The sequence below is a fragment of the Oncorhynchus mykiss genome, chromosome 6, assembly GCF_057628025.1.
Source record: "Oncorhynchus mykiss isolate SJ-2025 chromosome 6, ASM5762802v1, whole genome shotgun sequence".
NCBI classification, from domain to species: Eukaryota; Metazoa; Chordata; class Actinopteri; order Salmoniformes; family Salmonidae; genus Oncorhynchus; species Oncorhynchus mykiss.
In genome coordinates, this window is record NC_143027.1 from 11437473 (window position 1) to 11464694 (window position 27222).

A 27222-nucleotide genomic window follows, 5' to 3' on the forward strand; every position below is an offset into this window, starting at 1 on the left:
TCATCAATGCAATTCACCAAGAATTCTGCAGGAAACTTCACCTGATGGTAGGTTTCTCCACTGAGTAATATGAGTTGAGGTGTCGTGTAGAATTGGTTCTAACATCTTAATGGTATGGCCACATACTGTACATGTCCCTGTTTTCCTCAGTAAAGCTTGGTTGGATGCTCAGTAGAGATCTTCTACCACTCCAGTGTTTAATTGCTATATTGTAATTACTTCGCCACCATGGCCTATTTATTGCCTTAACTCCCTTATCTTACCTCATTTGCACTCACTGTACATTATATTTTTTGTTTTCTTTTGTTCTACTGTATTATTGACTGTATGTTTTTGTTTATTATATGTGTAACTCTGTGGTGTTGTTTGTGTCAAACTGCTATGCTTTATCTTGGCCAGGTCACAATTGCAAATGAGAACTTTTTCTCTACTAGCCTACCTGGTTAAATAAAGGTGATATTAAATATAGAAATGTAGACCTAGATTTAGCGTCTAAACATGTATTAAGCGACTGTGAATAAAAAGAAAGTGCCTCGAGTTCTATTACAGATCGTCTATCACTATTACAGATCGTCTATCTCTATGCAGGCTGTCTATCACTATTACAGATCGTCTATCACTATTTCAGATCGTCTATCACTATTACAGATCGTCTATCTCTATGCAGGCTGTCTATCACTATTACAGATCGTCTATCTCAATGCATGCTGTCTATCACTATTACAGATCGTCTATCTCAATGCAGGCTGTCCATCACTATTACAGATCGTCTATCTCTATGCAGGCTGTCTATCACTATTACAGATCGTCTATCTCTATGCAGGCTGTCTATCACTATTACAGATCGTCTATCTCTATGCAGGCTGTCTATCACTATTACAGATCGTCTATCACTATTTCAGATCGTCTATCACTATTACAGATCGTCTATCTCTATGCAGGCTGTCTATCACTATTACAGATTGTCTATCACTATTACAGATCGTCTATCACTATTTCAGATCGTCTATCACTATTACAGATCGTCTATCTCTATGCAGGCTGTCTATCACTATTACAGATCGTCTATCACTATTTCAGATCGTCTATCTCAATGCAGGCTGTCTATCACTATTACAGATCATCTATCACTATTACAGATCGTCTATCTCAATGCAGGCTGTCTATCACTATTACAGATCATCTATCACTATTACAGATCGTCCATCACTATTACAGATCGTCTATCACTATTACAGATCGTCTATCTCAATGCAGGCTGTCTATCACTATTACAGATCGTCTATCACTATTTCAGATCGTCTATCTCAATGCAGGCTGTCTATCACTATTACAGATCGTCTATCTCAATGCAGGCTGTCTATCACTATTACAGATCGTCTATCTCTATGCAGGCTGTCTATCACTATTACAGATCGTCTATCTCAATGCAGGCTGTCCATCACTATTACAGATCGTCTATCTCTATGCCGGCTGTCCATCACTATTACAGATCGTCTATCTCAATGCAGGCTGTCTATCACTATTACAGATCGTCTATCTCTATGCCGGCTGTCCATCACTATTACAGATCGTCTATCTCAATGCAGGCTGTCTATCACTATTACAGATCGTCTATCTCAATGCAGGCTGTCCATCACTATTACAGATCGTCTATCTCAATGCAGGCTGTCTATCACTATTACAGATCGTCTATCTCTATGCCGGCTGTCCATCACTATTACAGATCGTCTATCTCAATGCAGGCTGTCCATCACTATTACAGATCGTCTATCTCAATGCCGGCTGTCCATCACTATTACAGATCGTCTATCTCAATGCAGGCTGTCTATCACTATTACAGATCGTCTACCTCAATGCAGGCTGTCTATCACTTACAGATCGTCTATCTCTATGCAGGCTGTCTATCATAATGTGAAGCCTGCATCCCTGAAGCAGCAGCTGGAGAAGATCCATCTTTCCCCAGAGAAGGCGGAGGCCTTCTGCCAGGCCTGGACCGCTGTCTGCCCAGATGTCGTGGAGAAAGTCAGGCAGAGGATTTTTGCTCCCAAAAAGGTGAGGAGAAACTGTGTCAACGGCAGTGCAATAATTCTGCCCCTGCTATGCCGTTTACTCTTTATTTATATTGTGCGTACTCAGCGAAATAATGCCATTACTGTAGCTACGAGAAATGGCCATCTTGCGTTACAAATTGCGTCGCTGCACAAGTACGTAGAATGGCTAATTGCGTTATTGCATTGCGTACAACGCAAGGTTTAGGCTTTCCTCTCTCAAGTGGTGAAACAATGAAAGCAGAAAACGTTTGCTCTTTCTTTTTGGTATTAAGCCAGTCCAGTTGAGCCAAGGTCCCGAGCCACGTTGGCATGGATAGGAAACTGCCAGATCCAACTGATAATTTGAACATAAACGATTATACAAATCTCTGTGTATATTAACACCATAGAATAGAGGTACCATAGTGGTAGGTACCATAGTGGTTAGAGCGTTGTGCCAGTAACGGAAAGATTGCTGGTTCGAATCCCCGAGCTGAAAAGGTACAAATCTGTCGTTCTGCCCCTGAACAAGGCAGTTAACCCACTGTTCCCCGGTAGTCCGTCATTGTAAATAAGAATTTGTTCTTAACTGACTTGCCTGGTTTAAAAAAACAATTACCTGTGATGTTGTCATGATAATCTCATCGACAGCAGTCTTCGGGGGTGTCCTAAGTGGTACCTTATTCCCTATATAGTACACTACCTATAGTCCACTCCTTTGACAGGGCCAATCAGGGAATAGGGTGCCATTTGGGAAGTAGTCTTTAGCATTGTCCCCTTTGGGAGGCTCGAGTGGGTGTGATCACACTTGGTGCTGTGACGTCCTGGGACCACACAGAGAGAGCTCCACGTTTATTATGCCACTCGGCATCATTAAACACTTATCTCTCCTCTCAGCACACCTAATCTATTTCACTGCTAAGGCAGATTAATGGAGCGTTCTGCCACTTAGCGGTCCCATTGGGCCTCTGCTTTAAATGTGCTTTCATTGCACCATCCAACTGATCAGGGCCCGGTTTCCCCAAAAGCATCTTAAGGTTAAGATCATCGTTAGAACCTTCGTTGGGGCATCGTTAAATCAGAGCCGTTTCCCAAAACCATTGTTACTAAAGTTGTACTTAAATGCTTGTTATTTATCGACTGCCTCAGCTAAGTTTGTCGTTAGGTGCTTTCTTGCCCTTCCACATCACTTTATATAAGATCTCCGCTAAACATAGAATCAAGATTTTGAACGATACATCGTTAACACTCGTAAGCCTAAATTCCAGCGCTATCGGGAAAAACCGGCCCAGAATTGTTTCTTAAGATTTCTTAAAGGTAGAATCCTTAATGGGTGAAACTGCCAAGTCCGCTGGAGATATTGCATCAACGATGAAGTTACTGCAAACAACGAACACTATTTTACATGTTTTTTATTGTGGTTTCTGTATGGTTGATAGCTGGAACATGTCGGATGGCAGCTCAACCTTCAGATGGCCAAGTCCACCCAAGCCAAGTTGAAGGATCCACATGCAGTGCTGGAGCTCGGTGTCAGAAATGAGGATTCTCAGGTAAATAGCCTACTTCACACTGTTGAACACACACACACACACACCTTTGTTACCCACTCAAAACAGAGGGGCTGTTTACTTAGCAGATCTCAGGGGATCCATTCAATCTTCAAAATGGATGCTAATTCTGCATGTGTCCCTCTTGAGAATGAAGCAGACCTGAAACCAGACAGCAGGGAGCTTGTTAACAATGGCCTCAAGGGCCAGCTTTCCTTTTAGTCCTGTGGGGTCTGTATCTGTACAGTGTCAGTCGACCATTTATGTCCTTCAATGGACAGCATTTGCAGATTTTCATCAGAAAATGGGAACCTAATGGTTCCCTTGGTTGTTATGGTAACACCAGGTTTATCAGGTGTTCGTGTTTATGGTGTTAGTATTCTGTCCCCAGAGTGCGCTCTGTCTCACACACACACTCACTCTCTGTCTCACACACTCACTCACTCTCTCTCTCACACACTCACTCACTCACTCTCTCTCTCACACACACTCTCTCTCTCACACACTCTCTCTCTCTCACACACTCTCTCTCTCTCACACACTCTCTCTCTCTCACACACTCACTCTCTCTCACACACTCACTCTCTCTCACACACTCACTCTCTCTCACACACTCACTCTCTCTCACACACTCACTCTCTCTCACACACTCACTCTCTCTCACACACTCACTCTCTCTCACACACTCACTCTCTCTCTCACACACTCACTCTCTCTCTCACACACTCACACACTCACTCTCTCTCTCTCACACACTCTCTCTCTCTCTCTCACACACCCACTCTCTCTCTCTCTCACACACCCACTCTCTCTCTCTCTCACACACTCTGTCTGTCTGTGTCTGTGTCTGTCTGTCACTCTGTCACTCTGTCACTCACTCACTCTTAAAATCAATAAGGGATTTATTGGCATGGGAAACAAAAGTTAACATTGCCAAAGTAAGTGAAGTAGATAATTAAAAAAAAGTGAAATAAACAATTAACAGTAAACATTACAATCTCAGAAGTTCCAAAAGAATACAGGAATTTCAAATGTCATATGTCTATGTAATGGTGTACAAAAGGGAAAATAAATACACATAAATATGGGTTGTATTTACCATGGTGTTTGTTCTTCACTGGTTGCCCTTGTGGCAACAGGTCACAAATCTTGCTACTGTGATGGCACAATGGTATTTCACCCAGTTGATATAGGAGTTTCTCAAAATTGGGTTTGTTTTCGAATTCTTTGTGAATCTGTGTAATCTGAGGGAAATATGTGTCTCTAATATGGTCATATATTAGGCAGGTTAGGGAGTGCAGCTCAGTTTCAACTTCGTTTTGTGAGCAGAGTGCACATAACCTGTCTTCTCTTGAGAGCCAAGTCTGTCTGCGGCGGCCTTTCTCAATAGAAGGGCTATGCTCACTGAGTCTGTACATAGTCAAAGCTTTCCTTAAGTTTGGGTCAGTCACAATGGTCAGGTATTCTGCCACGGTGTACTCTCTTTAGGGCCATATAGCATTCTAGTTTGCTAATTTTTTTGTTAATTCTTTCCAGTGTGTCAAGTAATTATCTTTTCTCATGATTTGGTTGAGTCTAATTGTGATGCTCTGTGGGGTCTGGTCTGTTTGTGTTTGTGAGTCCCAGGACCCGCTTGCTTAGGGATCTCTTCTCCAGGTTCATCTCTAGGTGATGGCTTTGTTATGGAAGGTTTGGTATTGGCTTCCTTTAGGTGGTTGTAGAATTAAACAGCTCTTTTCTGAATTTTGATAATTAGCAGGTATCGGCCTAATTCTGCTCTACATGCATTATTTGGTGTTTTACGTTGTACACAAAGGATCTTTTTTGCAGAATTCTACATGCAGTCTCTTAATTTGGTGGTTTTCCCATTTTTGGTTGGTGAGTGGACCCCAGACCTCACAACAAGGAAGTGCAATGGGTTCTATAACTGATTCAAGTTTTCTTTACCAGATCCTAATTCGTATGTATTATTTTATGTTTCTTTTGATGGCATAGAAGCCCCTTCTTGCCTTGTCTCTCAGCTCGTTCCTACCTTTGTGGAAGTTACCTGTGTGGCTGATGTTTAGGCTGAGGTATGTATAGTTTTTTTTGTTTTCTCTAGGGCAGTGGTTCCCAAACTTCTTATAGTCCCGTACCCCTTCATACATTCAACCTCCAGCTGCGTACCTCCTCTAGCACCAGGGTCAGCGCACTCTCTAATGTTGTTTTTGTCATCATTATAAGCCTGCCACACAGACACTACACAATACATTTATTAAACATAAGAATGAGTGTGTTTTTTCACAATCCGGCTCATGGGAAGTGACAAAGACCTCTTATCGGACCAGGGCACAAATAATAATCGATAATTGTACTCTTTAATGAACTATCTTACATATAAAACCTTATTTGTTCAATAAAATATTGTGAATAACTCACCACAGGTTAATGAGAAGGGTGTGCTTGAAAGGATGCTCATAACTCTGCAATGTTGGGTTCAAATCAAATGTATTTATATAGCCCTTCTTACATCAGCTGATATCTCAGTGCTGTACAGAAACCCAGCCTAAAACCCCAAACAGCAAGCAATGAAGGTATAGAAGCACGGTGACTAGGAAAAACTCCATAGAAAGGCCAAAACCTAGAGAGGAACCAGGCTATGAGGGGTGGCCAGTCCTCTTCTGGCTGTGCCGGGTGGAGATTATAACAGAACATGGCCAAGATGTTCAAATGTTAATAAATGACCAGCATGGTCAAATAATAATAATCACAGTAGTTGTCGAGGGTGCAGCAAGTCAGCACCTCAGGAGTAAATGTCAGTTGGCTTTTCATAGCCGATCATTAAGAGTATCTCTACCGCTCCTGCTGTCTCTAGAGAGTTGAAAACAGCAGGTCTGGGCTAAGTAGCACGTCCGGTGAACAGATCAGGGTTCCATAGCCGCAGGCAGAACAGTTAAAACTGGAGCAGCAGCACGGCCAGGTGGGCTGGGGACATCAACGAGTCATCATGCCAGGTAGTCCTGAGGCATGGTCCTAGGGCTCAGGTCCTCCGAGAGAGAGGAATAATTAGAGAGAGCATACTTAAATTCACACAGGACACCGGATAAGACAGGAGAAGTACTCCAGATATAACAGACTGACCCTAGCCCCCCGACACTAACTACTGCAGCATAAATACTGAAGGCTGAGACAGGAGGGGTCAGGAGACACTGTGGCTCCATCCTATGATACCCCCGGACAGGGCCAAACAGGAAGGATATAACCCCACCCACTTTGCCAAAGCACAGCCCCCACACCACTAGAGGGATATCTTCAACCACCAACTTACCATCCTGAGACAAGGCCGAGTATAGCCCACAAAGATCTCCGCCACGGCACAACCCAAGGGGAGGGGGGCGCCAACCCAGACAGTTTGTCTTAAATCATTTTCCACACACAGTCTGTGCCTGTATTTAGTTTTCATGCTAGTGAGGGCCGAGAATCCACTCTCACATAGGTACATGGTTGCAAAGGGCATCAGTGTCTTAACAGCGGAATTTACAAAGGCAGGATACTCTGAGCGCAGCCCAATCCAAGAAATCTGGCAGAGACTTTTGATTAAATTCAATTTACACAGAACTTCTCGTTGCAATTTCGATGAGGCTGTCTTGTTCAGATATCGGTAAGTGGACTGGAGGCAGAGCATTAAAGGGATAACGAATCCAGTTGTTTGTGTCATCCGTTTCGGGCGCACTTGCGCTGAATACAACAAGTAGACCTTACAGTGAAATGCTTACTTACAGGCTCTAACCAATAGTGCAAAAAAAGGTAGTAGGTGAACAATAGGTAAGTAAAGAAATAAAAACAACAGTAGAAAGACATTGGAAAAACGGTAGCAAGGCTATAAAAGTAGCGAGGCTATAAAAAAAGCGAGGCTACATACAGACACCCTTTAGTCGGGCTGATTGAGGTAGTATGTACATGTAGATATGGTTAAAGTGACAATGCATATATGATGAACAGAGAGCAGTAGTGTAAAAGAGGGGTTGGCGGATGGTGGGTGGCGCGACACAATGCAGATAGCCCGGTTAGCCAATGTGTGGGAGCACTGGTTGGTCGGCCCAATTGAGGTAGCATGTACATGAATGTATAGTTTAAGCGACTATGCATATATGATAAACAGAGTAGCAGCAGCGTAAAAAGAGGGGTTGGGGGGGGGGCGCACACAATGCAGATAGTCCGGGTAGCCATTTGATTACCTATTCAGGAGTCTTCTGGCTTGGGGGTAAAAACTGTTGAGAAGCCTTTTTGTCCTAGATTTGGGACTCCGGTACCGCCTGCCATGCGGTAGTAGAGAGAACAGTCTATGACTGGGGTGGCTGGGGTATTTGACCATTTTTAGGGCCTTCCTTTGACACCGCCTGGTGTAGAGGTCCTGGATGGCAGGAGGCTTTGCCCCAGTGATGTACTGAGCTGTACACACTACCCTCTGTAATGCCTTGCGGTCAGAGGCCGAGCAATTGCCGTACCAGGCAGTGATGCAACCAGTCAGGATGCTCTCGATGGTGCAGTTGTAGAACCTTTTGAGGATCTCAGGACCCATGCCAGATCTTTTTAGTTTCCTGAGGGGGAATAGGCTTTGTCGTGCCCTCTTCACAACTGTCTTGGTGTGTTTGGACTATTCTAGTTTGTTGTTGATGTGGACACCAAGGAACTTGAAGCTCTCAACCTACTCCACTACAGCCCCGTCGATGAGAATGGGGGTGTGCTCGGGCCTCCTTTTCCTGTAGTCCACAATCATCTCCTTAGTATTGGTTACGTTGAGGGATGGGTTGTTATTCTGGCACCACCCGGCAAGGTCTCTGACCTCCTCCCTATAGGCTGTCTTGTGTTTGTCGGTGATCAGGCACTGTTGTGTCGTCTGCAAACTTAATGATGGTGTTGTAGTCATGCCTGGCCATGCAGTCGTTGGTGAACAGGGAGTACAGGACGGGACTGATCACGCACCCTTGGGGAGCTCCAGTGTTGAGGATCAGCGTGGCAGATGTGTTGCTACCTACCCTCACCACCTGGGGGCGTCCCGTCAGGAACTCCAGGATCCAGTTGCAGAGGGAGGTGTTTAGTCCCAGGATCCTTAGCTTAGTGATGAGCTTTGGGGGAACTATGGTGTTGAACACTGAGCTGTAGTCAGTGAATAGCATTCTCACGTAGGTGTTCCTTTTGTCCAGGAGGGAAAGGGTCAGTCATAGCCTCAATTTTGTCCCACAATTTAAATATAGTTGTGTCGCGAGTCCTTTTTAATCCTAGATTCAGATCATTCAGGCGAGAAAAAACATCACCCAGATAGGCCAGTCATGTGAGAAACTCGTCATCATGCAAGCGGTCAGACAAGTGAAAATTATGGTCTGTAATGAATGTTGCAGTGTACCCAAGTTGCGTCAGGAGCAACTGCTTGCATGTCCCTTACCACTCCGCTGTCTCCCCGTCATGGCTTTTGCACCATCAGTACAGAGACCAACACATCTTGACCACCGAAGTCCATTTGATGTCACAAAGCTATCTAGTACTGTCCTGGTTTTCAGAAGAGGATATCTCCCTTTTTAATTGACCCCCCATAAACGTAACGGACATATACCAGGAGCTGTGCCAGGCCTGCCACGTCTGTTGACTCATCCAGCTTTAACGCATAGAATTCACTGGCTTGTATGCAAAGCAGTAATTGTTTCATAACATGTACAGCCGTGTCACTGATGCATCGTGAAGCAGTGTTGTTTGATGAAGGCATTGTCTGTATAGGTTGTTTGGCCTTTTCCCCCAGCATTGTCCCACCCATATCCATGGCAGCAGGAAGAATTGTGGCTTATTTTTTAAATTGGCATGTTTTGTTTCAAAATGTCTGCGCAAGAGTGATGGTTTCATCGAGCTGAGAGAGTACTTTTGCACATATAACACTGTGGCTGAGGAAAGGCACTACTCCCAATATAGGTGAACCCCAAATTAATGCACTTCTCATCATATTTGCGCCTCTTCTATGGTCCAACGTCTGTTGTTTTGGTGCTTTCCCAGGTAAGGGGGCAGTAGCTCTTCGGCTGCATCAGATATACAACTGTCTGTGTCCATGCTAGCTGGGTTACCAACAAATGTAGAATTACTGATGCTAGCATTGGATGTGCTCGTGGAAGCAGAACAACTTGTGTTGTCAACAGGTGCAGGTGTAGTACTGCTGGTAGTAGCAGTACTACCAGTAGAGCTGGTATGTGTCTCTATGGACGAGGGCCTTACTAAACTGTTTGAAAATGTGAAGACATTTAAAAATAATAATAATAATCTCTCACTCTCAAACAGTAATATGTGCTTTTCTTTATCTCATGCACACTATAGTGGGAAGATAAAAAAATAAAAAAAATTCTCTCTATTTCCTCCCAAGCAAGAAAAACATCAATCAATTTATTTAAATCCACTTACATGGGCCCTGTTGGGAATAGATAGCTACAGACCTGAGGCAAGCCAAGCTAATGGGAGGAGCAGCCACAGTTCATCACAATCTGCTGAGAGGCTCTGCCTCTAACACCCAAGAGGGGGCACTGTTGTTCCACAGCAATTTCTGGCCTTCCCAGGATCTGCTGTCTACAGAGAGAATGGTTTTCTGATTCAACTTTAAACTGGAGTTCAAGTGTGTATGTATGTGTGTGTGTGTGTGTGTGTGTGTGTGTGTGTGTGTGTGTGTGTGTGTATATATATGTATCTGTGTGTGTATATATATATCACACACACACACACACACACACACAATATAATGTATTGTTTTCTGTAAATCATCTTGTTTGGCTTCAGTTTCACAATATCATTAACAAATATTTTCAATTCAGAAGTTATTCTGCATGCACCTAATAACAAAATAACAACTATCTCTGAAACCATTTCAGTATATCGGGTTGATTGAAAGGAGAAGACTTGATAATACCCAGATAACCTTCCAGGTAGTGTGATATTGGATCTCTGAGAGGGAGGACAGCTGTACATTATTGATTTGGAAGCCAAGCATCGGAGTTAGAGAACTCCCACCTGATCAGTGTCTTGCTTCATCAGCCCAATCCCAGAGGAGAAGCAAGCAAACCTCCAGTAGTGTATAGTATGAAACCTGTCTCCTCTCCTCACCATCCAAGCCAGCCAGGGAGCCGCTGGAGTTACATATCCCTAACACACACACACAAACGCACAAACAATGTCTCTCAGATGTTACTTGAAGTCTGAGATGATAAAATCCTTCAACAGGCTATGGGCCTCTCTCATCTCTCTGTCCCTCAGCATTAGAGGATTCCATTGCTCACTGCTCTAAATGGACCAGCTTGGGGATTAGCTCATTATACATCGTGTTTGTAGACATAACTAATTAAAATAAACCTACCAGTTTGCTAATTTAATCTAACCTTCAGTATGAGTCATAGAATGGTTATTCATTTATAGGTCTTTGATCTGATGGTCTAAGGCAGGGACTGGCTTCAAGGTTGAATTTGAGAGGTCAAATATATATTATAAACTGGGTTGTTCGAGCCCTGAGTGCTTTTTGGCTGACAGCCATGGTATATCACACCGTATACTACAGGTATGCCAACATTTATTTGTACATTTATTTGTACAGCTCTAATTACGTAGGTAACCCGTTTATAATAGCAATAAGGCACCTCGGGTTTGTGATATATGGCCAATATACCACAGCTTAGGGTTGTATCCAGGCACTCCGTGCAGCGTTGTGCCTAAGAACAGCCTTTAGCCGTGGTATATTGGCCATATACCACACCTCATCTGGCCTTATTGCTTAAATAGGTTGAATGTGTATTAAGTTGGTTACTACGGAATTGCTTCGATCCAAGCAGGGTGACTGTTAGAATTGTCAGTATATTGACGGTTCTTGCCAAACGTGGCCTTCTCTTCCTCAACATTTTCATCTCCACCTCAAAACTCTAACTAATCCTGCACCCTACCGCATAGACTAGCGTTTTCTGGCATCCTACTTCGTATAGATAAATAGATTATGCTTAATTGTATTTTCCTGTTCTGTCATTCTGACTTATGCATGAGTGTGCTGTTGTTGGTTGCCATTTCCTTGTAATGCTATTCCCAGCCAGTGAGTGCCCTAACTAATTATATTTCATCAAACCTACTTGTTTTGTATCAAAGCGTCTGACTTGAAAGACTTCTGATTCTAATGTATTTATCCACTGAGGAGCGGAAGCTCTTTGTTGGAATTCTCGCAGTGATACTGTGACCTCATTTACTATCAGCTAGAGAGATAAAGAATGCAATTAAACATTACATTTTTACTTATGAATAGGTGCTGTGATTATCCCTATTCAAAACATCCACGCTCCTCTTCCTCACATGTCTCTGCCACAGACAAGTTGAAAACAAAAACTTTAAGGACTTTCTATCTTCCCCCAAAAACACAGAGCTAACAAGCAGTCTTAGAGTTAAAACTGTAAAATAACAGGAACAGGTTTTATGTCAGGCGATCAATATATCGGATAGCTTTTAAACCAAAATGTTGTCAGCCAGACTGAAATCCCTTCAAACTCCCACCCGTCACATGGCACAATAAAGCCTTGTCTGGGGCTTGTCATCCTCTTCATGGCCCAGGATGCTTTGTGCAGCCATCTTTTGGGCTCTTTTCTCCTTGGTGATTAGTTTTTTTTTCTCCTTTGGGATCCCATTCAGGGTGCCCATTGTTCCGGGATTATCCATTCCTCTGGTGATGTGTTCAGCCCAGTGGCATAATAGTACCCATACAATGATGTCACAGCTTTATTTGCTGCGGGGACCGTTGATTCCCCCTTTCCTAATTTTCTATACCCCAATTCTGTGCTTCTTGAAGAGCTTGTTTAGCACACCCACGATACATGTTTGATGCAGACATGAGTGGGGAAGGTGGCAAATCCATCCAAACACATTTAATTCCCATTTGTTTGTCTTGTTTGGTCTCAGATCTTAGTTCTCAAATCTGAGCTAGTTTTGCCCTGTACAGTTTCTTCAGCAAAATGGAAATTGCCAGATGACATTGTTTTTCTTTCTGCAATAGCAAAGTGATTTTTAGTTGTTAGCCAATGTTTTTGTTCAAGGTGTTGTTTAAGGTGATCCGGACTCTCACTCTGTTAGTACACAGTTACGCGCAAGGTGTTGTTTAAGGTGGTCCGGACTCTCACTCTGTTAGTACACAGTTACGCGCAAGGTGTTGTTTAAGGTGGTCTGGACTCTCTATCCGTACACGTTTACGTGGATTCTGAGATCTCAAACCAGCTCTGTTGATTGTGGAATGGGAAGGAAAATCAGAACTTTTCATCTCAATGAGGCCTGTGACATTATGAAGTGAGGTGAAATACCTAGTCTGATTTTTATATTGATATACCATACCTGTTTTCTTGGATTTTTTTTTTTCTCTGTAGGATTCTCTTGTGTATATAGTTATTTAGCTGTCTGTTTTTATGCTGCATTCGATGTTGTAAAAACATCTTTGTCCACTATTTCTATATGATAACACATAATGGTTGTGGAAGGGTAGCCATTACAGTATGGTTTTCCTTGCCAGTCCTTCCCAGTACTGTCAACAGCCCTTTAATGACAGACAAGGTTGTTTCCTTATATTTCCTTTTATTTTATCTGACATCATAGAGGATTCTGTTGAAAGTTGCTGCATGTAATGCAGGAAAACAATATTTCCATGCATAGTATGTACCACACTATTTAAAGATCGACATGCCCCAGGTAGGCGACATAATGAATACTATTGCATGGAAATTAAAGGCCTTTTTTCAGGCTGGTTATCAAGAGTATTATGTCTTGAACTGTTACATGTAGCCTAATTTTCTTTGTCCTGTATTTTCCCCTAAAGAGAGATGACTACGACAATGCCGCGGTTTTACACAAAAGATAGATAGTTAGTTGGTTGACCATTTCACACCGTTTATGTCCGGCATCCGGTTGGATTTGGTTGAATAAACCTAGTGGATTTGGAGAGGGAGGCAGCTGTAGGCGTTTGACCTGGTGGTTGCTTGTTTCCCACAAGCCTACTGTAAAAATGGTCAAGGCTCTCACAGCCGCGGTGTCTGCATACCAGAGGGCTCAAGCTGGCTGCCTAGACAATCACTAGGGTTGCCACACAGAAGAGGCCCTACAGTGGTGAATAGCAGCCATCAGCCTCGCCTCTCCCTCCTCCCTGAGCCAAAGCATACATTCTACTACATGTATACAGTTTCAAAATGGAGGCCATGGTGGGTCCATGTATCCCGGCCCTTGGCATGCCACTGTTTCTGTCATTTAATTGGAGCACATTGTTTCAAGCTTGAGTTGCTCTTGAAAGGGCTGTGGGTTTGGCCCTTGGCACTGCGATAAGTGCATAGTGCCTAGTCCATAGCAGGCAAAGCTCCCTCTAATCGTTTTGTTATGGCTTATACTTGTCCTGTTTTGTTGCGTGTTCATCTTGGCAGAATTAAATCGTCTGTACCATGCTTTCCAACCTGAGCCTCTTGTAGTGAGGCTGGAAGACATCCCCGGAGAAAGATAAGTCAGTGTTGGTTTAACCTATTCCGTTGTGGCAACCATGTGGCAATATCCTCCAATTTGCACTTCCAAAAAATGAATTGTAGAATATGAGGATTCGGTGAAAGTGTTTTTGAATATCACTCTGCAGCACACTAGCTTCATGTGTTATGTTATTAATGTGTCATTCACAATCTGCAGCCACAATAGATTCTGTGTCAGTCAGCCCTTCATCCACAGTGTGACTTCCCAACAGGCTGAATGAGAGATCTGAAATGGAATGAGTGGAAAGTGTTGAATACTGTTTGTGCCGCGCTATTTCGGCCATTCAGAAGATGAGTCATGACATGTGAATCCATGCATTGGTTAGAAGACCATCTCTGTCTCTGTCTGCGTCTCTGTCTGCGTCTCTGTCTGTGTGTTTCTGTGTCTCTATTCCTGTCTTTCTCTCTCTCTCTCCACAATCACTGGCATCTTCTTTGCTTGCCTGAGCATTATTAGTGATATGCTTCTTGTTAATCGCTGTATGATGCTTACTCGTGCTGAAAGTGTTTTGAGATCTAATGATAGCCGAATGTTCTATACAGAGAGGAGGTGGTGTTAAGACTGTTTTAACTGAGAAAGTCATGGTTTTGCTCCATTATTCCCACGAGTACCAACATTTCTTTGATTTAATTCAGTATTTACCTGGCACTAGACTGTGTCTGTGTGTGTGTATAACCCTCCTTCTCTCTCTCATATACTGTTAGATATACAGTTTTAGTCGGAAGTTTACCTACACTTAGGTTGGAGTCATTAAAACACTTTTCAACCACTCCACAAATTTCTTGTTAACAAACTATAGTTTTGGCAAGTCTGTTAGGACATCTACTTTGTGCATGACAAGTCATTTTTCCAACAATTATATATATATTATACTTATAATTCACTGTATCACAATTCCAGTGGGTCAGAAGTTTACATACACTAAGTTGACTGCCTTTAAACAGCTTGGAAAATTCCAGAAAATGATGCATTGACTTTAGAAGCTTCTGATCGGCTAATTGACATAATTGGAGGTGTACCTGTGGATTTATTTCAAGGCCTACCTTCCAACTCAGTGCCTCTTTACTCTACATCATGGGAAAATCAAAATAAATCTGCCAAGACCTCTGCCCCCAAAAATGGTAGACCTCCAAGTCTGGTTCATCCTTGGAAGCAATTTCCAAATGCCTGAAGGTACCACGTTCATCTGTACAAACAATAGTACTCAAGTATAAACACCATAGGACCACGCAGCCATCATTCCGCTCAGGAAGGAGATGCGTTCTGTCTCCTAGAGATGAACGTTCTTTGGTGCGAAAAGTGCAAATCAATCCCATAACAACAGCAAAGGACCTTATGAAGATGCTGGAGGAAACGGGTACAAAAGTATCTATATCCACAGTAAAACGAGTCCTATATCAACAACCTGAAAGGCTGCTCAGCAAGGAAGAAGCCACTGTTCCAAAACCTCCATAAAAAAGCCAGACTACGGTTTGCAACTGAACATGGGGACAAAGGTCGTACTTTTTGGAGAAATGTCCTCTGGTCTGATGAAACAAAAATAGAACCGTTTGGCCATAATGACCATCAATATGTTTGGAGGAAAAAGGGGGGTCCTTGCAAGACATCAAGACATCATTCAGGAAGTTAAAGCTTGGTCGCAAATGGGTCTTCCAAATGGACAATGACCCCAAGCATACTTCCAAAGTTGTGGCAAAATGGCTTAAGGACAACAAAGTCAAGTTTATTGGAGTGGCCATCACAAAGCCCTGACCTCAATCCTATAGAAAATGTGTGGGCAGAACTGAAAAGGTGTGCGAGCAAGGAGGCCTACAAACCTGACTCAGTTACACCAGCTCTGTCAGGAGGAATGGGCCAAAATTCACCCAACTTATTGTGGGAAGCTTGTGGAAGGCTCCTCGAAATGTTTGACCCAAGTTAAGCAATTTAAAGGCAATGCTACAGAATACTAATTGAGTCTATGTAAACTTGTGAATGTGATGAAAGAAATAAATGCTTAAATAAATCACTGGGAATGTGATGAAATAAATAAAAGCTTAAATAAATCATTCTCTCTACTATTATTCTGACATTTCACATTCTTTAAAAAAAAGTGGTGATCCTAACTGACCTAAGACAGGAATTTTTACTAGGATTAAATGTCAGGAATGATTTTTTTTTAAACTGAGTTTAAATGTATTTGGTGAAGGTGTATGTAAACTTCCGACTTCAACTGTACATACGCAGGTTTGTTTAGTTGTATTCAGTGGTGTGTGGTTGTGGCAGATCCCCATGGGATATCTGGTCAAACCCCACACTCCGGTCTTTAACCCCACACACAATACTTTGTTTAGAGCAACCAGATTCATTATAGATGCAGGAAGCAGCATCAGTATGTCACTTTCATACTCCGCTTTCCCCATCATATTGCTCCATGGGAAATGGCTCAGCAGGCCTAAAGAGATGCCCCAGCATCTGACACGCCAGAAACCATTCCTGTTTGACGTCTGTGTGCCATCAGTGTTGAATCAATCCCCACCATAACTCAAAACAAGCTTTTTTTCAACACCAAAGCAACAATTTGAGACTGGGGGCATAGGATGTGCTTGAAAAGCTTTGTTAAATGAAGCTCTGCAGTATGTTGGTTGGTGAAGCTACAGTGGGGAAAGTATTCAGACCCCTTGATTTTTTCCACATTGTGTTACATTACAGCCTCATTCCAAAATGAATTCATCCCCCCCCCCCCCCCATCAATCTACACACAATAGCCCATAATGACTTAGCAAAAACAAGTTTTTAGACATTTTGGGAAATGTATTAAAAATAAAAAACTCACATTTAGATAAGTATTCAGACCCTTTGCTCAGTACTTTCTCCCATTCTTTGCAGATCCTCTCAAGCTCTGTCAGGTTGGATGGTGGGCGTCGTTGCAAAGCTATTTTCAGGTCTCTCCAGAGCTATTTGATCGGGTTCAAGTCTTGGCTCTGGTTGGGCCATTCAAGGACATTCAGAGAAGCCACTCATGTGTTGTCTTGGCTGTGTGCTTAGGGTTGTTGTCCTGTTGGAAGGTGAACCTTCAGCCCAGTCTGAGGTCCTGAGCGCTCTGGAACGGTTTTCATCAAGGATCTCTGTACTTTGCTCTGTTCTCTTTATCCCTCGATCCTGACTAGTCTCCTGGTCCCTGCCGCTGAAAAACATCCCCACAGCATGATGCTGCCACCTCCATGCTTCACCATAGGGATGGGGCCAGGTTTCTTCCAGATGTGACGCTTGGCATTCAGACCAAAGAGTTTATATCTTGGTTTCATCAGACCAGAGAATCTTGTTTCTCATGGTCTGAGGTGCACCTTTAGGTGCCTTTTGGCAAACTCCAAGCGGGCTGTCATGTTCCTTTTACTGAGGAGTGCTTTCCATCTGGCCACTTTATGATAAAGGCCAGATTGGTGGAGTGCTACAGAGACTGTTGTCCTTCTGGAGCTCTGTCAGAGTGACAATTGGGTTCTTGGTCACCTCCCTGACCAACGCCCTTCTCCCCCAATGCTCAGTTTGGGTGGGCGGCCAGCTCTAGGAATAGTCTTGATGGTTCCAAACTTCTTCCATTTAAGAATGATTCAGGCCACTGTGTTCTTGGACTTTCAATGCTGCAGCCATTTTTTGGTACCCTTCCCCAGATCTGTGCCTCGACACAATCCTGTCTCTGAGCTCTACGGACAATCCCTTCGACCTCATGGCTTGGTTTTTGCTCTGACATGCACTGTCAGCTATGGGATCGTTATAAAGACAGGTGTGTCCTTTCCAAATCATGTCCAATCAGTTGAATTTACAACAGCTGGACTCCAATCAAGTTGTAGAAACATCAAGGATGATGAATGGAAACAAGATGCACCTGAGCTCAATTTTGAGTCTGAATACTTATGTAAATAAGGTTTTTCTGTTTTAGATTTTTTTAAACTGTTTTTGCTTTGTCATTACAGGATACTGTGGGTGGGTAGATGGGGAAAACATTGAATTAATCAATCATTTTAGAATAAGGCTGAAATGTAACCGTGTGTAGGGGTCTTTCTGAATGCACTGTAAATGTTTTTTATCCCCTTAGGCTATAGCATAAACAATTTTGGCAAGTTTTTGAAGAATACGGTTGCAGCTCTTTTCATGTCTCTCTTCAGGTCTCGTCAGGTTGATTTTAAAAACGTGTGTATTTTTATATAACGTTAAATTAATGAAAGCATGCCTACGTCAGTACAGTACTGTATTGCCTATTAGGAATACTCTGTCTATCCATAGCTATAAACTGATCTCTGCTCCTTGGTCCCTGTGTATCGACTCTCATCATCATCAAACCTGAGTAATGTGACTTACAGTGGCACTGAACTTCTGAAAGCATTAACCAATCATTTTTCTGCTGCATTGCGCATTTTCAATGAAACACGGGATGGGTTGGAAAGAACATGTAAGCAATTTACTTACGTTCCCTGACTATATCCTCTGCCATATGTCTCCATCATTGTTCTATTAATAGCTAGACTTCTTATCTGTTGTTGGATCATAAAGGCTGTGTGGACACAATACTTAGAACCCACTCCCTGTTGGAGTTTATCCGCTGGGATCTGCCCGGCAGAAATGGGGCTTAGAAAAATCAAGCAAGCTCCACGTGATGAGACCAGATGGCTTTATTGCATCAAGGCTTCATCAAAGCAATGCTAAATTCCAATGTAATCTCGGGCGTGCTAGATAGAGAAGGTAGTGCAGATAGGTGGTGCGGAGATATGAAACAAAGCTATATGAAAGATGTCATATGTTAAGAGGGGAGTCTTTGTTTTAATGTTGTGGTGTCACTAGTTACTTAACTAAAGACGTGGAGATGTTGTAGTAGAGAGAGAGAATCTCTCCGCAAATATCCAGAGTGACTCCAAATGAACATCTTGCGTTTTGTATCAAACACTTCTAATTTAAACTCTAAAACCTCTAAAATTAATTGAAATAGTGTTTAATAAACATGACTGATCAACTATTTATGCTGTATTTAAGGGGAAAGAGCATTTGGAAGTTACACTGTTCAAGCACTGAAATTTATACTGGATTCAGACACGTATCTGTAGATGGGATTTGAATCAATAGGACTTAGCTTTGACATAGAAAAAAATGAATCGAGCTAGTTTTCTTCTATCTGCTGTCAGGGGTTGCTGGCTGGCTGGGGCCTGCCATACCTTGAATACATTGTGTTTCTTTAAGTTCAGTCAGTTTTGTCAGGTATAAATTATGTATAGGATTTAACCTGAAAGTTAAAACAGTCAAACAATACCTTTTGTGAATTCTAATGAATCATTCAAACATATTGTAGGCCATGGGCCTGGGGAACTAGATTGCATGCCCCATAGTCTGCCCGTGTCGTTGTCTTCTCCAGATCCAGGTTCGAGTAAAGCCCATATCAAACAAAGCGTTTTTTTGTGTGTGTGAACGAGCGTGTACACGCTGGAATTAGAATGCACTCTGGTGAATGTGAGAAAACAACAGACGGGCCATCATGCGTTTCAAATTAGAACATCCAGTCTCTTTTTCTCACGTTCACGTGAAGCAATGCTGGTAAAGTGAAAAAATGGACTGTTTGTGCATTGACATCTGGAATTGTGAAATGTATAGTTAAAAAGTGTTTAAGTTGAGCTGCCAGTACCAATAATACATACGCCTATTTGAAAACAATAACTTTATGCCTACCTTTGTTGATTTCGAGCACAGGCATATAGCCTTGGCAGGCTACGGCTGGGAAACTCCAGGAACTCTGTTCAAGAGAGAATAATGTTATGTAGAAATAAAGAATTTAGCTAGTCTCGTTCTAAGTGCTAGGGTGTATTAGCTACAACTCTCCTGATGTTCCTGAGCCAACATAACAACAGGAGGCAGGTACGGTGGCTCCCGTAGGACATATGTAAGGTGAGTCAAAAGGAGCGCGCAACAATAATTCACAAGGGCTACATAGCGAACATCACAAACACAACTATTTATTATCGATGCTCGGGACCGTTAAGTTGGCATACGCTACGCAGTGCGATGTGACTTGGCGCGCTCTACTCACACGCAAAGTCTGTGTGGTTCCGGCATAACAGTACACTCACGTTAATCCAGAACCACATTTTGTGCTCTTATTTGTACAATCTTAGCTTCCTTTTTTAAGTGTCAATAAAGTTGTTCGCTCAAAATGCTAGTCCTATACATTTAATACAACAGCCCTCCTCAGTGGTTTTTACAACTGGCTAGATATTACATAAGGATGTTTCTGTGTTGGTCCTGTAGATTAATTTGAGGATATATACAGTGGTAGAATACTATCCCTTGTCTTCATTTAGACACAGGACCTAATCCTATTGTAGGTTCCATACTGTAGTAGGACAAACAGGACCGGCTTGCACCCCCCTGAGACCCTGACCTTTAGAGTTGGCGTTATGGACTAGACTCACAAAGGATGACTTAAGCTCAGAGGTGCTGATAAAGCATGACTGCTCACGCTCAAAGCTGAAGATGTTTGTCTTTTTAGTTTTTTGACCATTCATGGGAATTTGCTAGCTTCATCAATGTGCTGTGTGTGCTGTGCCCTCTTAATTATTCATCCCAAATTTGAAGGGAGCTGTTTAAAACCGCTCCTACTGTTGTTCATCTGTTTTAATGGTCTGGGTGATGGTCCCTCGGTCCATTCTGAATGTCATAAAGAGCAGCAACCGATTTATCATCTGGGGTTTCAGATAAACGCCAAGCGTTGTGGCGGGTGATAGCAAAGGGAATTGCAGTTGACCTGAAAGACTAACAGACACGCCTACGTTCCTCAGCCCAGACTTTTAACCACTTAAAAATAGTTGTTCTTTAGGAGCAAATTTGGGGTGGCAGGTAGCCTAGTGGTTAGAGCGTTGGGCCAGTAACCAAAAGGTTGCTCGATCGAATCCCCGAGCTGACGAGGTAAAAATCTGTCATTCTTCCCCTGAACAAGGCAGTTAACCCACTGTTCCCCGGTAGGCCGTCATTGTAAATAAGAATTTGTTTTTAACTCACTTGCCTAGTTAAATAAATAAAATTAATTCAAAAAATTACCTGGCAGCTCTCTACAGACATTGCAGTCATAATTCTAAAGTCAAATTTCTGTAATTATTTTGTGTTATTGACTGTACGTTTTGTTTATCCCATGTGTAACTGTTATTTTTGTCTCACTGCTATGCTTTATCTTGGCCAGGTCGCAGTTGTAAATGAGAACTTGTTCTCAACTGGCCTACCTGGTTAAATAAAGTGTAGGTGAAATAAATAATGAAGAAATGAACTGTTAGTGTCACACTGAGCTTTTTCTGTTCACACTAATGATGTACTCATCCTCAAATCCCTACAGTTAAGAATACTGCATTAATAAAGCAGAACTTGTTCTCCACACCAAGCAGCTCCTAGCTACATATTTGTTCACTGCATATGTTTTTTTTGTACACGTGGTTTTATAAGTAGGTTATGTGTTTGAGAATTCATTTTAACATTGTTTCTACCAACTGGCAAGCAGGCAAGACAAATATTTGCTATCTTAATTGTTCATTTTTTTATGGGGACTTGGGCTTCTCCATAAACTCTTCGGATTTAAGTACATTTTTCTGCGTGATTGTATTCCACACAGATTGTGCATTTTACAGACAAAACATGCTGTAAGTCGTCTCATCTTTGTTGTTCAATTCAATAGCTTATTAGAACCGTCAAACCACTCTCTCTTTATGTAGGTGAGTGATATTTCCAAGGATGTGGCCCCAGACAGGATGCTCTAGGCGTACTTCATCCTGCAGGTGATCTATCCTGGGTCTTTGGCCAAGAGTTGGGTTCCACCTACTCTCTGCACCCCCCCCCCCCCCCCCACCCACCCCACCCACCCACACACCTATCTCACCTTGTCATTTGGTTGTGGCTTAGCAAATATAAAGCCTAGCAGGATGGTAGGCTATTTTAATTGGAAAACATGGTGATGGGGAGCTACAAGGCAGTGGAAAATCATCTCTTGGCAACAACGTGATTTCAACCTAGATTGTTATCTTGGTTCAGGTGATAAGACAATATGGGTATTTTGATGGCATCTCGATAGCATTTGAACAATGGACAAAGAATAATCCTGCCTGTGTTGTTGAAGATATGTTTTGCAGTCATGCATCACTTTAACTGGAGTTTCCCTGCTTTAAAAAGTATATACATTTCACCTTTATTTAACCAGGGAGGCCAGTTTAGAACAAGTTCTCATGTACAAATGCGACCTGGCCTATGATAAAGCAAAGCAGTGCGACAAAAATAACAGAATTACACATGGAATAATCTAACGTACAGTCAATAACACAATAGAAAAATCTATATACAGTGTGTGTGTCCGTTTCCGATGAATTCCGTCTACTGTACGTACTAGATTTTATAGGGCTCATAAAAAAAAAATGTAAGTATGAAATAATAAGTCATTGAAAATAAAGGAATGGGAGGCTGTGACTGAGCTGGTAAAAAGGAGCATTTTTTTAATACATGTCATAAATGTTTTGAACCCTGCGATCCAGTGTGTTATTCAGATTTTTGGATATGCGGTATTATGTATGATTAGCTAATGTTTCAAACATTTTGCGATGCATATTGGACACAGGTCTGCCATATCACATCATTAACCTTCATACATGTACTCTCTCCCAATAATTGCCTCTATATTAATCATTTATCTGAATGATAACGACCCAGGATGTTTAAAATCTCATTTAATTCAGCCTCCTGTCTAGATTGAGATGTGACTATTTCTTGGGTCGTTTCTTCTTAGACTGCTTTCATATACCCTGTTTATAGTGTACCAATTAAGCACAGTGTCTGTTGGAATTCTGTAGAAATGGCGCCTCCAGTTGACGGCAGACTTTATGTTGGGCGTGATAAACCTGTAATCAGAATGTGTGTCGGCTTTATTGTGCTGGTGAAGGAATGATACAGGGTGGTTTTGACAGTGGCTTCCACTCAGCATTGCAGGGACCTGGCAGTCGTTGATAAGACAGCCAGCTCTGCAGCCCCTAAAAAGGCACATTGGTGTGGAGTAGAATGAGGCGGTAGGATGCGAAGGGGAGAAAAAAGCCCTCTGCCTTTGGCAATTACTTCAACCATGCAGTTTCCTCACCATTACGTCAAAAGCCCCAGAATCCTTTTAGTCAGAGCTGTGCTGGTAAAAGCATTCCGAAGGAGACAATTCCACCCGCACCTTCTGGTGCTTCCTTATCCCTACAGCTCAGAAACTGAAGTTAACTCTGTTGTGAAAAACTAGCCACCACAACTCTGTTTATGGTCAGATGCCAATCTGTCAGTCTGCTGTGTAATTGATGTATTTTAGTCCAACTATATAAAAGACTCAAACATTTAGTCAATGTTTCCCATTTAATATACAGTGCCTTGCGAAAGTATTCGGCCCCCTTGAACTTTGCGACCTTTTGCCACATTTCAGGCTTCAAACATAAAGATATAAAACTGTATTTTTTTTGTGAAGAATCAACAACAAGTGGGACACAATCATGAAGTGGAACGACATTTATAGGATATTTCAAACTTTTTTAACAAATCAAAAACTGAAAAATTGGGTGTGCAAAATTATTCAGCCCCTTTACTTTCAGTGCAGCAAACTCTCTCCATAAGTTCAGTGAGGATCTCTGAATGATCCAATGTTGACCTAAATGACTAATGATGATAAATACAATCCACCTGTGTGTAATCAAGTCTCCGTATAAATGCACCTGCACTGTGATAGTCTCAGAGGTCCGTTAAAAGCGCAGAGAGCATCATGAAGAACAAGGAACACACCAGGCAGGTCCGAGATACTGTTGTGAAGAAGTTTAAAGCCGGATTTGGATACAAAAAGATTTCCCAAGCTTTAAACATCCCAAGGAGCACTGTGCAAGCGATAATATTGAAATGGAAGGAGTATCAGATTACTGCAAATCTACCAAGACCTGGCCGTCCCTCTAAACTTTCAGCTCATACAAGGAGAAGACGGATCAGAGATGCAGCCAAGAGGCCCATGATCACTCTGGATGAACTGCAGAGATCTACAGCTGAGGTGGGAGAGACTGTCCATAGGACAACAATCAGTCGTATATTGCACAAATCTGGCCTTTATGGAAGAGTGGCAAGAAGAAAGCCATTTCTTAAAGATATCCATAAAAAGTGTTGTTTAAAGTTTGCCACAAGCCACCTGGGAGACACACCAAACATGTGGAAGAAGGTGCTCTGGTCAGATGAAACCAAAATTGAACTTTTTGGCAACAATGCAAAACGTTATGTTTGGCGTAAAAGCAACACAGCTGAACACACCATCCCCACTGTCAAACATGGTGGTGGCAGCATCATGGTTTGGGCCTGCTTTTCTTCAGCAGGGACAGGGAAGATGGTTAAAATTGATGGGAAGATGGATGGAGCCAAATACAGGACCATTCTGGAAGAAAACCTGATGGAGTCTGCAAAAGACCTGAGACTGGGACGGAGATTTGTCTTCCAACAAGACAATGATCCAAAACATAAAGCAAAATCTACAATGGAATGGTTCAAAAATAAACATATCCAGGTGTTAGAATGGCCAAGTCAAAGTCCAGACCTGAATCCAATCGAGAATCTGTGGAAAGAACTGAAAACTGCTGTTCACAAATGCTCTCCATCCAACCTCACTGAGCTCGAGCTGTTTTGCAAGGAGGAATGGGAAAAAATTTGTCTCTCGATGTGCAAAACTGATAGAGACATACCCCAAGCGACTTACAGCTGTAATCGCAGAAAAAGGTGGCGCTACAAAGTATTAACTTAAGGGGGCTGAATAATTTTGCACGCCCAATTTTTCAGTTTTTGATTTGTTAAAAAAGTTAGAAATATCCAATAAATGTCATTCCACTTCATGATTGTGTCCCACTTGTTGTTGATTCTTCACAAAAAAATACAGTTTTATATCTTTATGTTTGAAGCCTGAAATGTGGCAAAAGGTCGCAAAGTTCAAGGTGGCCGAATACTTTCGCAAGGCACTGTAGGTAGCACTGTGAATTTCAATTTGAAGTACCATTCTCGCCCTGAAATAATTTTGTTTTGGAGAGAAACTATCGGACCTCAACATTTGAGATATTTACAGAGTTTGTATGACAGAAGTCTGATGTGACTGTGCCTGACCTGAGATGGAGAAATAGGGTAGAAAAACAACTCAAGCAATTCTGTCATCTTGGCAAGAACACAGGTCTCCACTATCACGTCTCTGTCTTGAGTTTGAAAGAAGGGCTGGTTCAAAGGTGACAAGACTGGCACAAAGGTGACCAGAGGGGTTTTGAAACATTGCTGAAAGTAAATTTGTGTGTACTTTATGCCAGTATTATATCTTAGAATTTTGCCCTTGGTGTATAAAACTACAACGCTCCAGTTTTTTTACGCCCAAATTTACTGATAATTTTTTTATTCAATTCAAAATGAGGTTAGTTTTTTTATGTCTGTAAATAATTGTATTAATCATTACATGTTGTATGGCAGAGGAACAATTATGTTTTGAGAGTGAATTCCAACCGAAAACAGTGACACAATGCATTTCTATGAAGTGCCTAATAATATACTGAACAGAAATATAAACGCAACGTGCAACAATTTCAAAGATTTTTACTGAATTACAGTTTATATAAGTAAATCCGTCAATTGAAATGAATGAATTAGGCAATAATCTAGGGATTTCACATGACTGGGAATACAGATATGCATCTGTTCGTCACTGATACCTTTTTATTTATTGATTTAAATGTAAAAAGAAAAGTAGGGTCGTGGATCAGAAAACCTGTCAGTATCTGGTGTGACCACCATTTGATTTGATTTATTAGGATCCCCGTTAGCGACACATCTCCTTCGCATAGAGTTGGTCAAGATGTTGATTGTGGAATGTTGTCCCACTCCTCTTCAATGGCTGTGCGAAATTGCTGGATATTGGAGGGAACTGGAACACGCTGTCGTACATGTCGATCCAGAGCATCAGGATTGTCACAGTATCGCTGTGCATTCAAATTGCCATGGATTAAATGCTATTGTGCTTCTTTGTCCGTAGCTTATGTCTGCCTATACCATAACCCCACCGAAGCCATGGGGCACTCTGTTCACAGCGATGACATCAGCAAACTGCTTGCCCACACAACGTCATACACATGGTCTGCGGTTGTGAGGCCGGTTGGACGTACTGCCAAATTCTCTAAAACGACGTAATGGTAGAGAAATGAACATTTAAATTCTCTGGCATCAGCTCTGGTGGACATTCCTGCAGTTATGGCAATTGCACCCTGCCTCAACTTGAGACATCTGTGGCATTGTGTAATGATCATGCTGTTTAATCAGCTTCTTGATATGCCACACTTGTCAGGTGGATGTATTATCTTGGCGAGGGAGAAATGCTCCCTAACAGGGATGTAAACAAATTTGTGCACAGAACTTGAGAGAAATAAGCTTTTTGTGTGTATGGAACATTTTTGGGGATATTTTATTTATTATTTATTTATTTCAGCTCATGAAACATTGGACCCACACTTCACATGTTTTATATTTTGTTCAGTGTAGAACCATTCAAACCGAATGTGATTCAACCAAATCAGCCATAAAGAAATGATCTCAAAGACTTACTTTGAGATCCGATTTGATAGTAAGTAACTAAACTAGTGGGAACTGGCTGGTATGGGCATTGGCCATGGACTGGCTTTTAATGAATTGGCCAACCTTTAAAACAAATAATCTCTTGTCCCTGGGAGCTCGTTCACATTGGAGATGATTTTCAATGAAGAGCAGAGGGACATGAGCTCTGAGCAACACATGACTAGAATGGAGACTGCTGGAGGTGCCTGGCCTTGTGGTGCTGCTCTCTGTAGACACATTGTTTTACCATTCCCCTTGCTGTAAGTCAGTTTCCCTTCACTTCTCACTAATTACAACGGGGGAAGTTTATCTTTCCTGTCTGCAGTAGCATGCGTCATTAAAACAATATCCAGGGCAGAGCTCCTGAATTGGCTTTTGACTTGGCTAACGGACTGTCCGACATTTCACTTCAAAGCTTCAGGGTGCCATTATGTCGAGTACATAACTTTGTGTGTGTGTGTGTGTATATGTAT

General features: G+C 42.1%; 1 protein-coding gene across 1 annotated transcript in view; it reads left to right on the forward strand.

Annotated features, from left to right (window-relative positions):
- commd10 (COMM domain containing 10) overlaps positions 1–27222 on the forward strand; it is a 45024-nt gene that overhangs the window by 4411 nt on the left and 13391 nt on the right. The window contains 2 exon segments of the mRNA NM_001160539.1: positions 1900–2055; positions 3473–3583. Coding sequence (NP_001154011.1) covers positions 1900–2055; positions 3473–3583 — 267 coding nt within the window.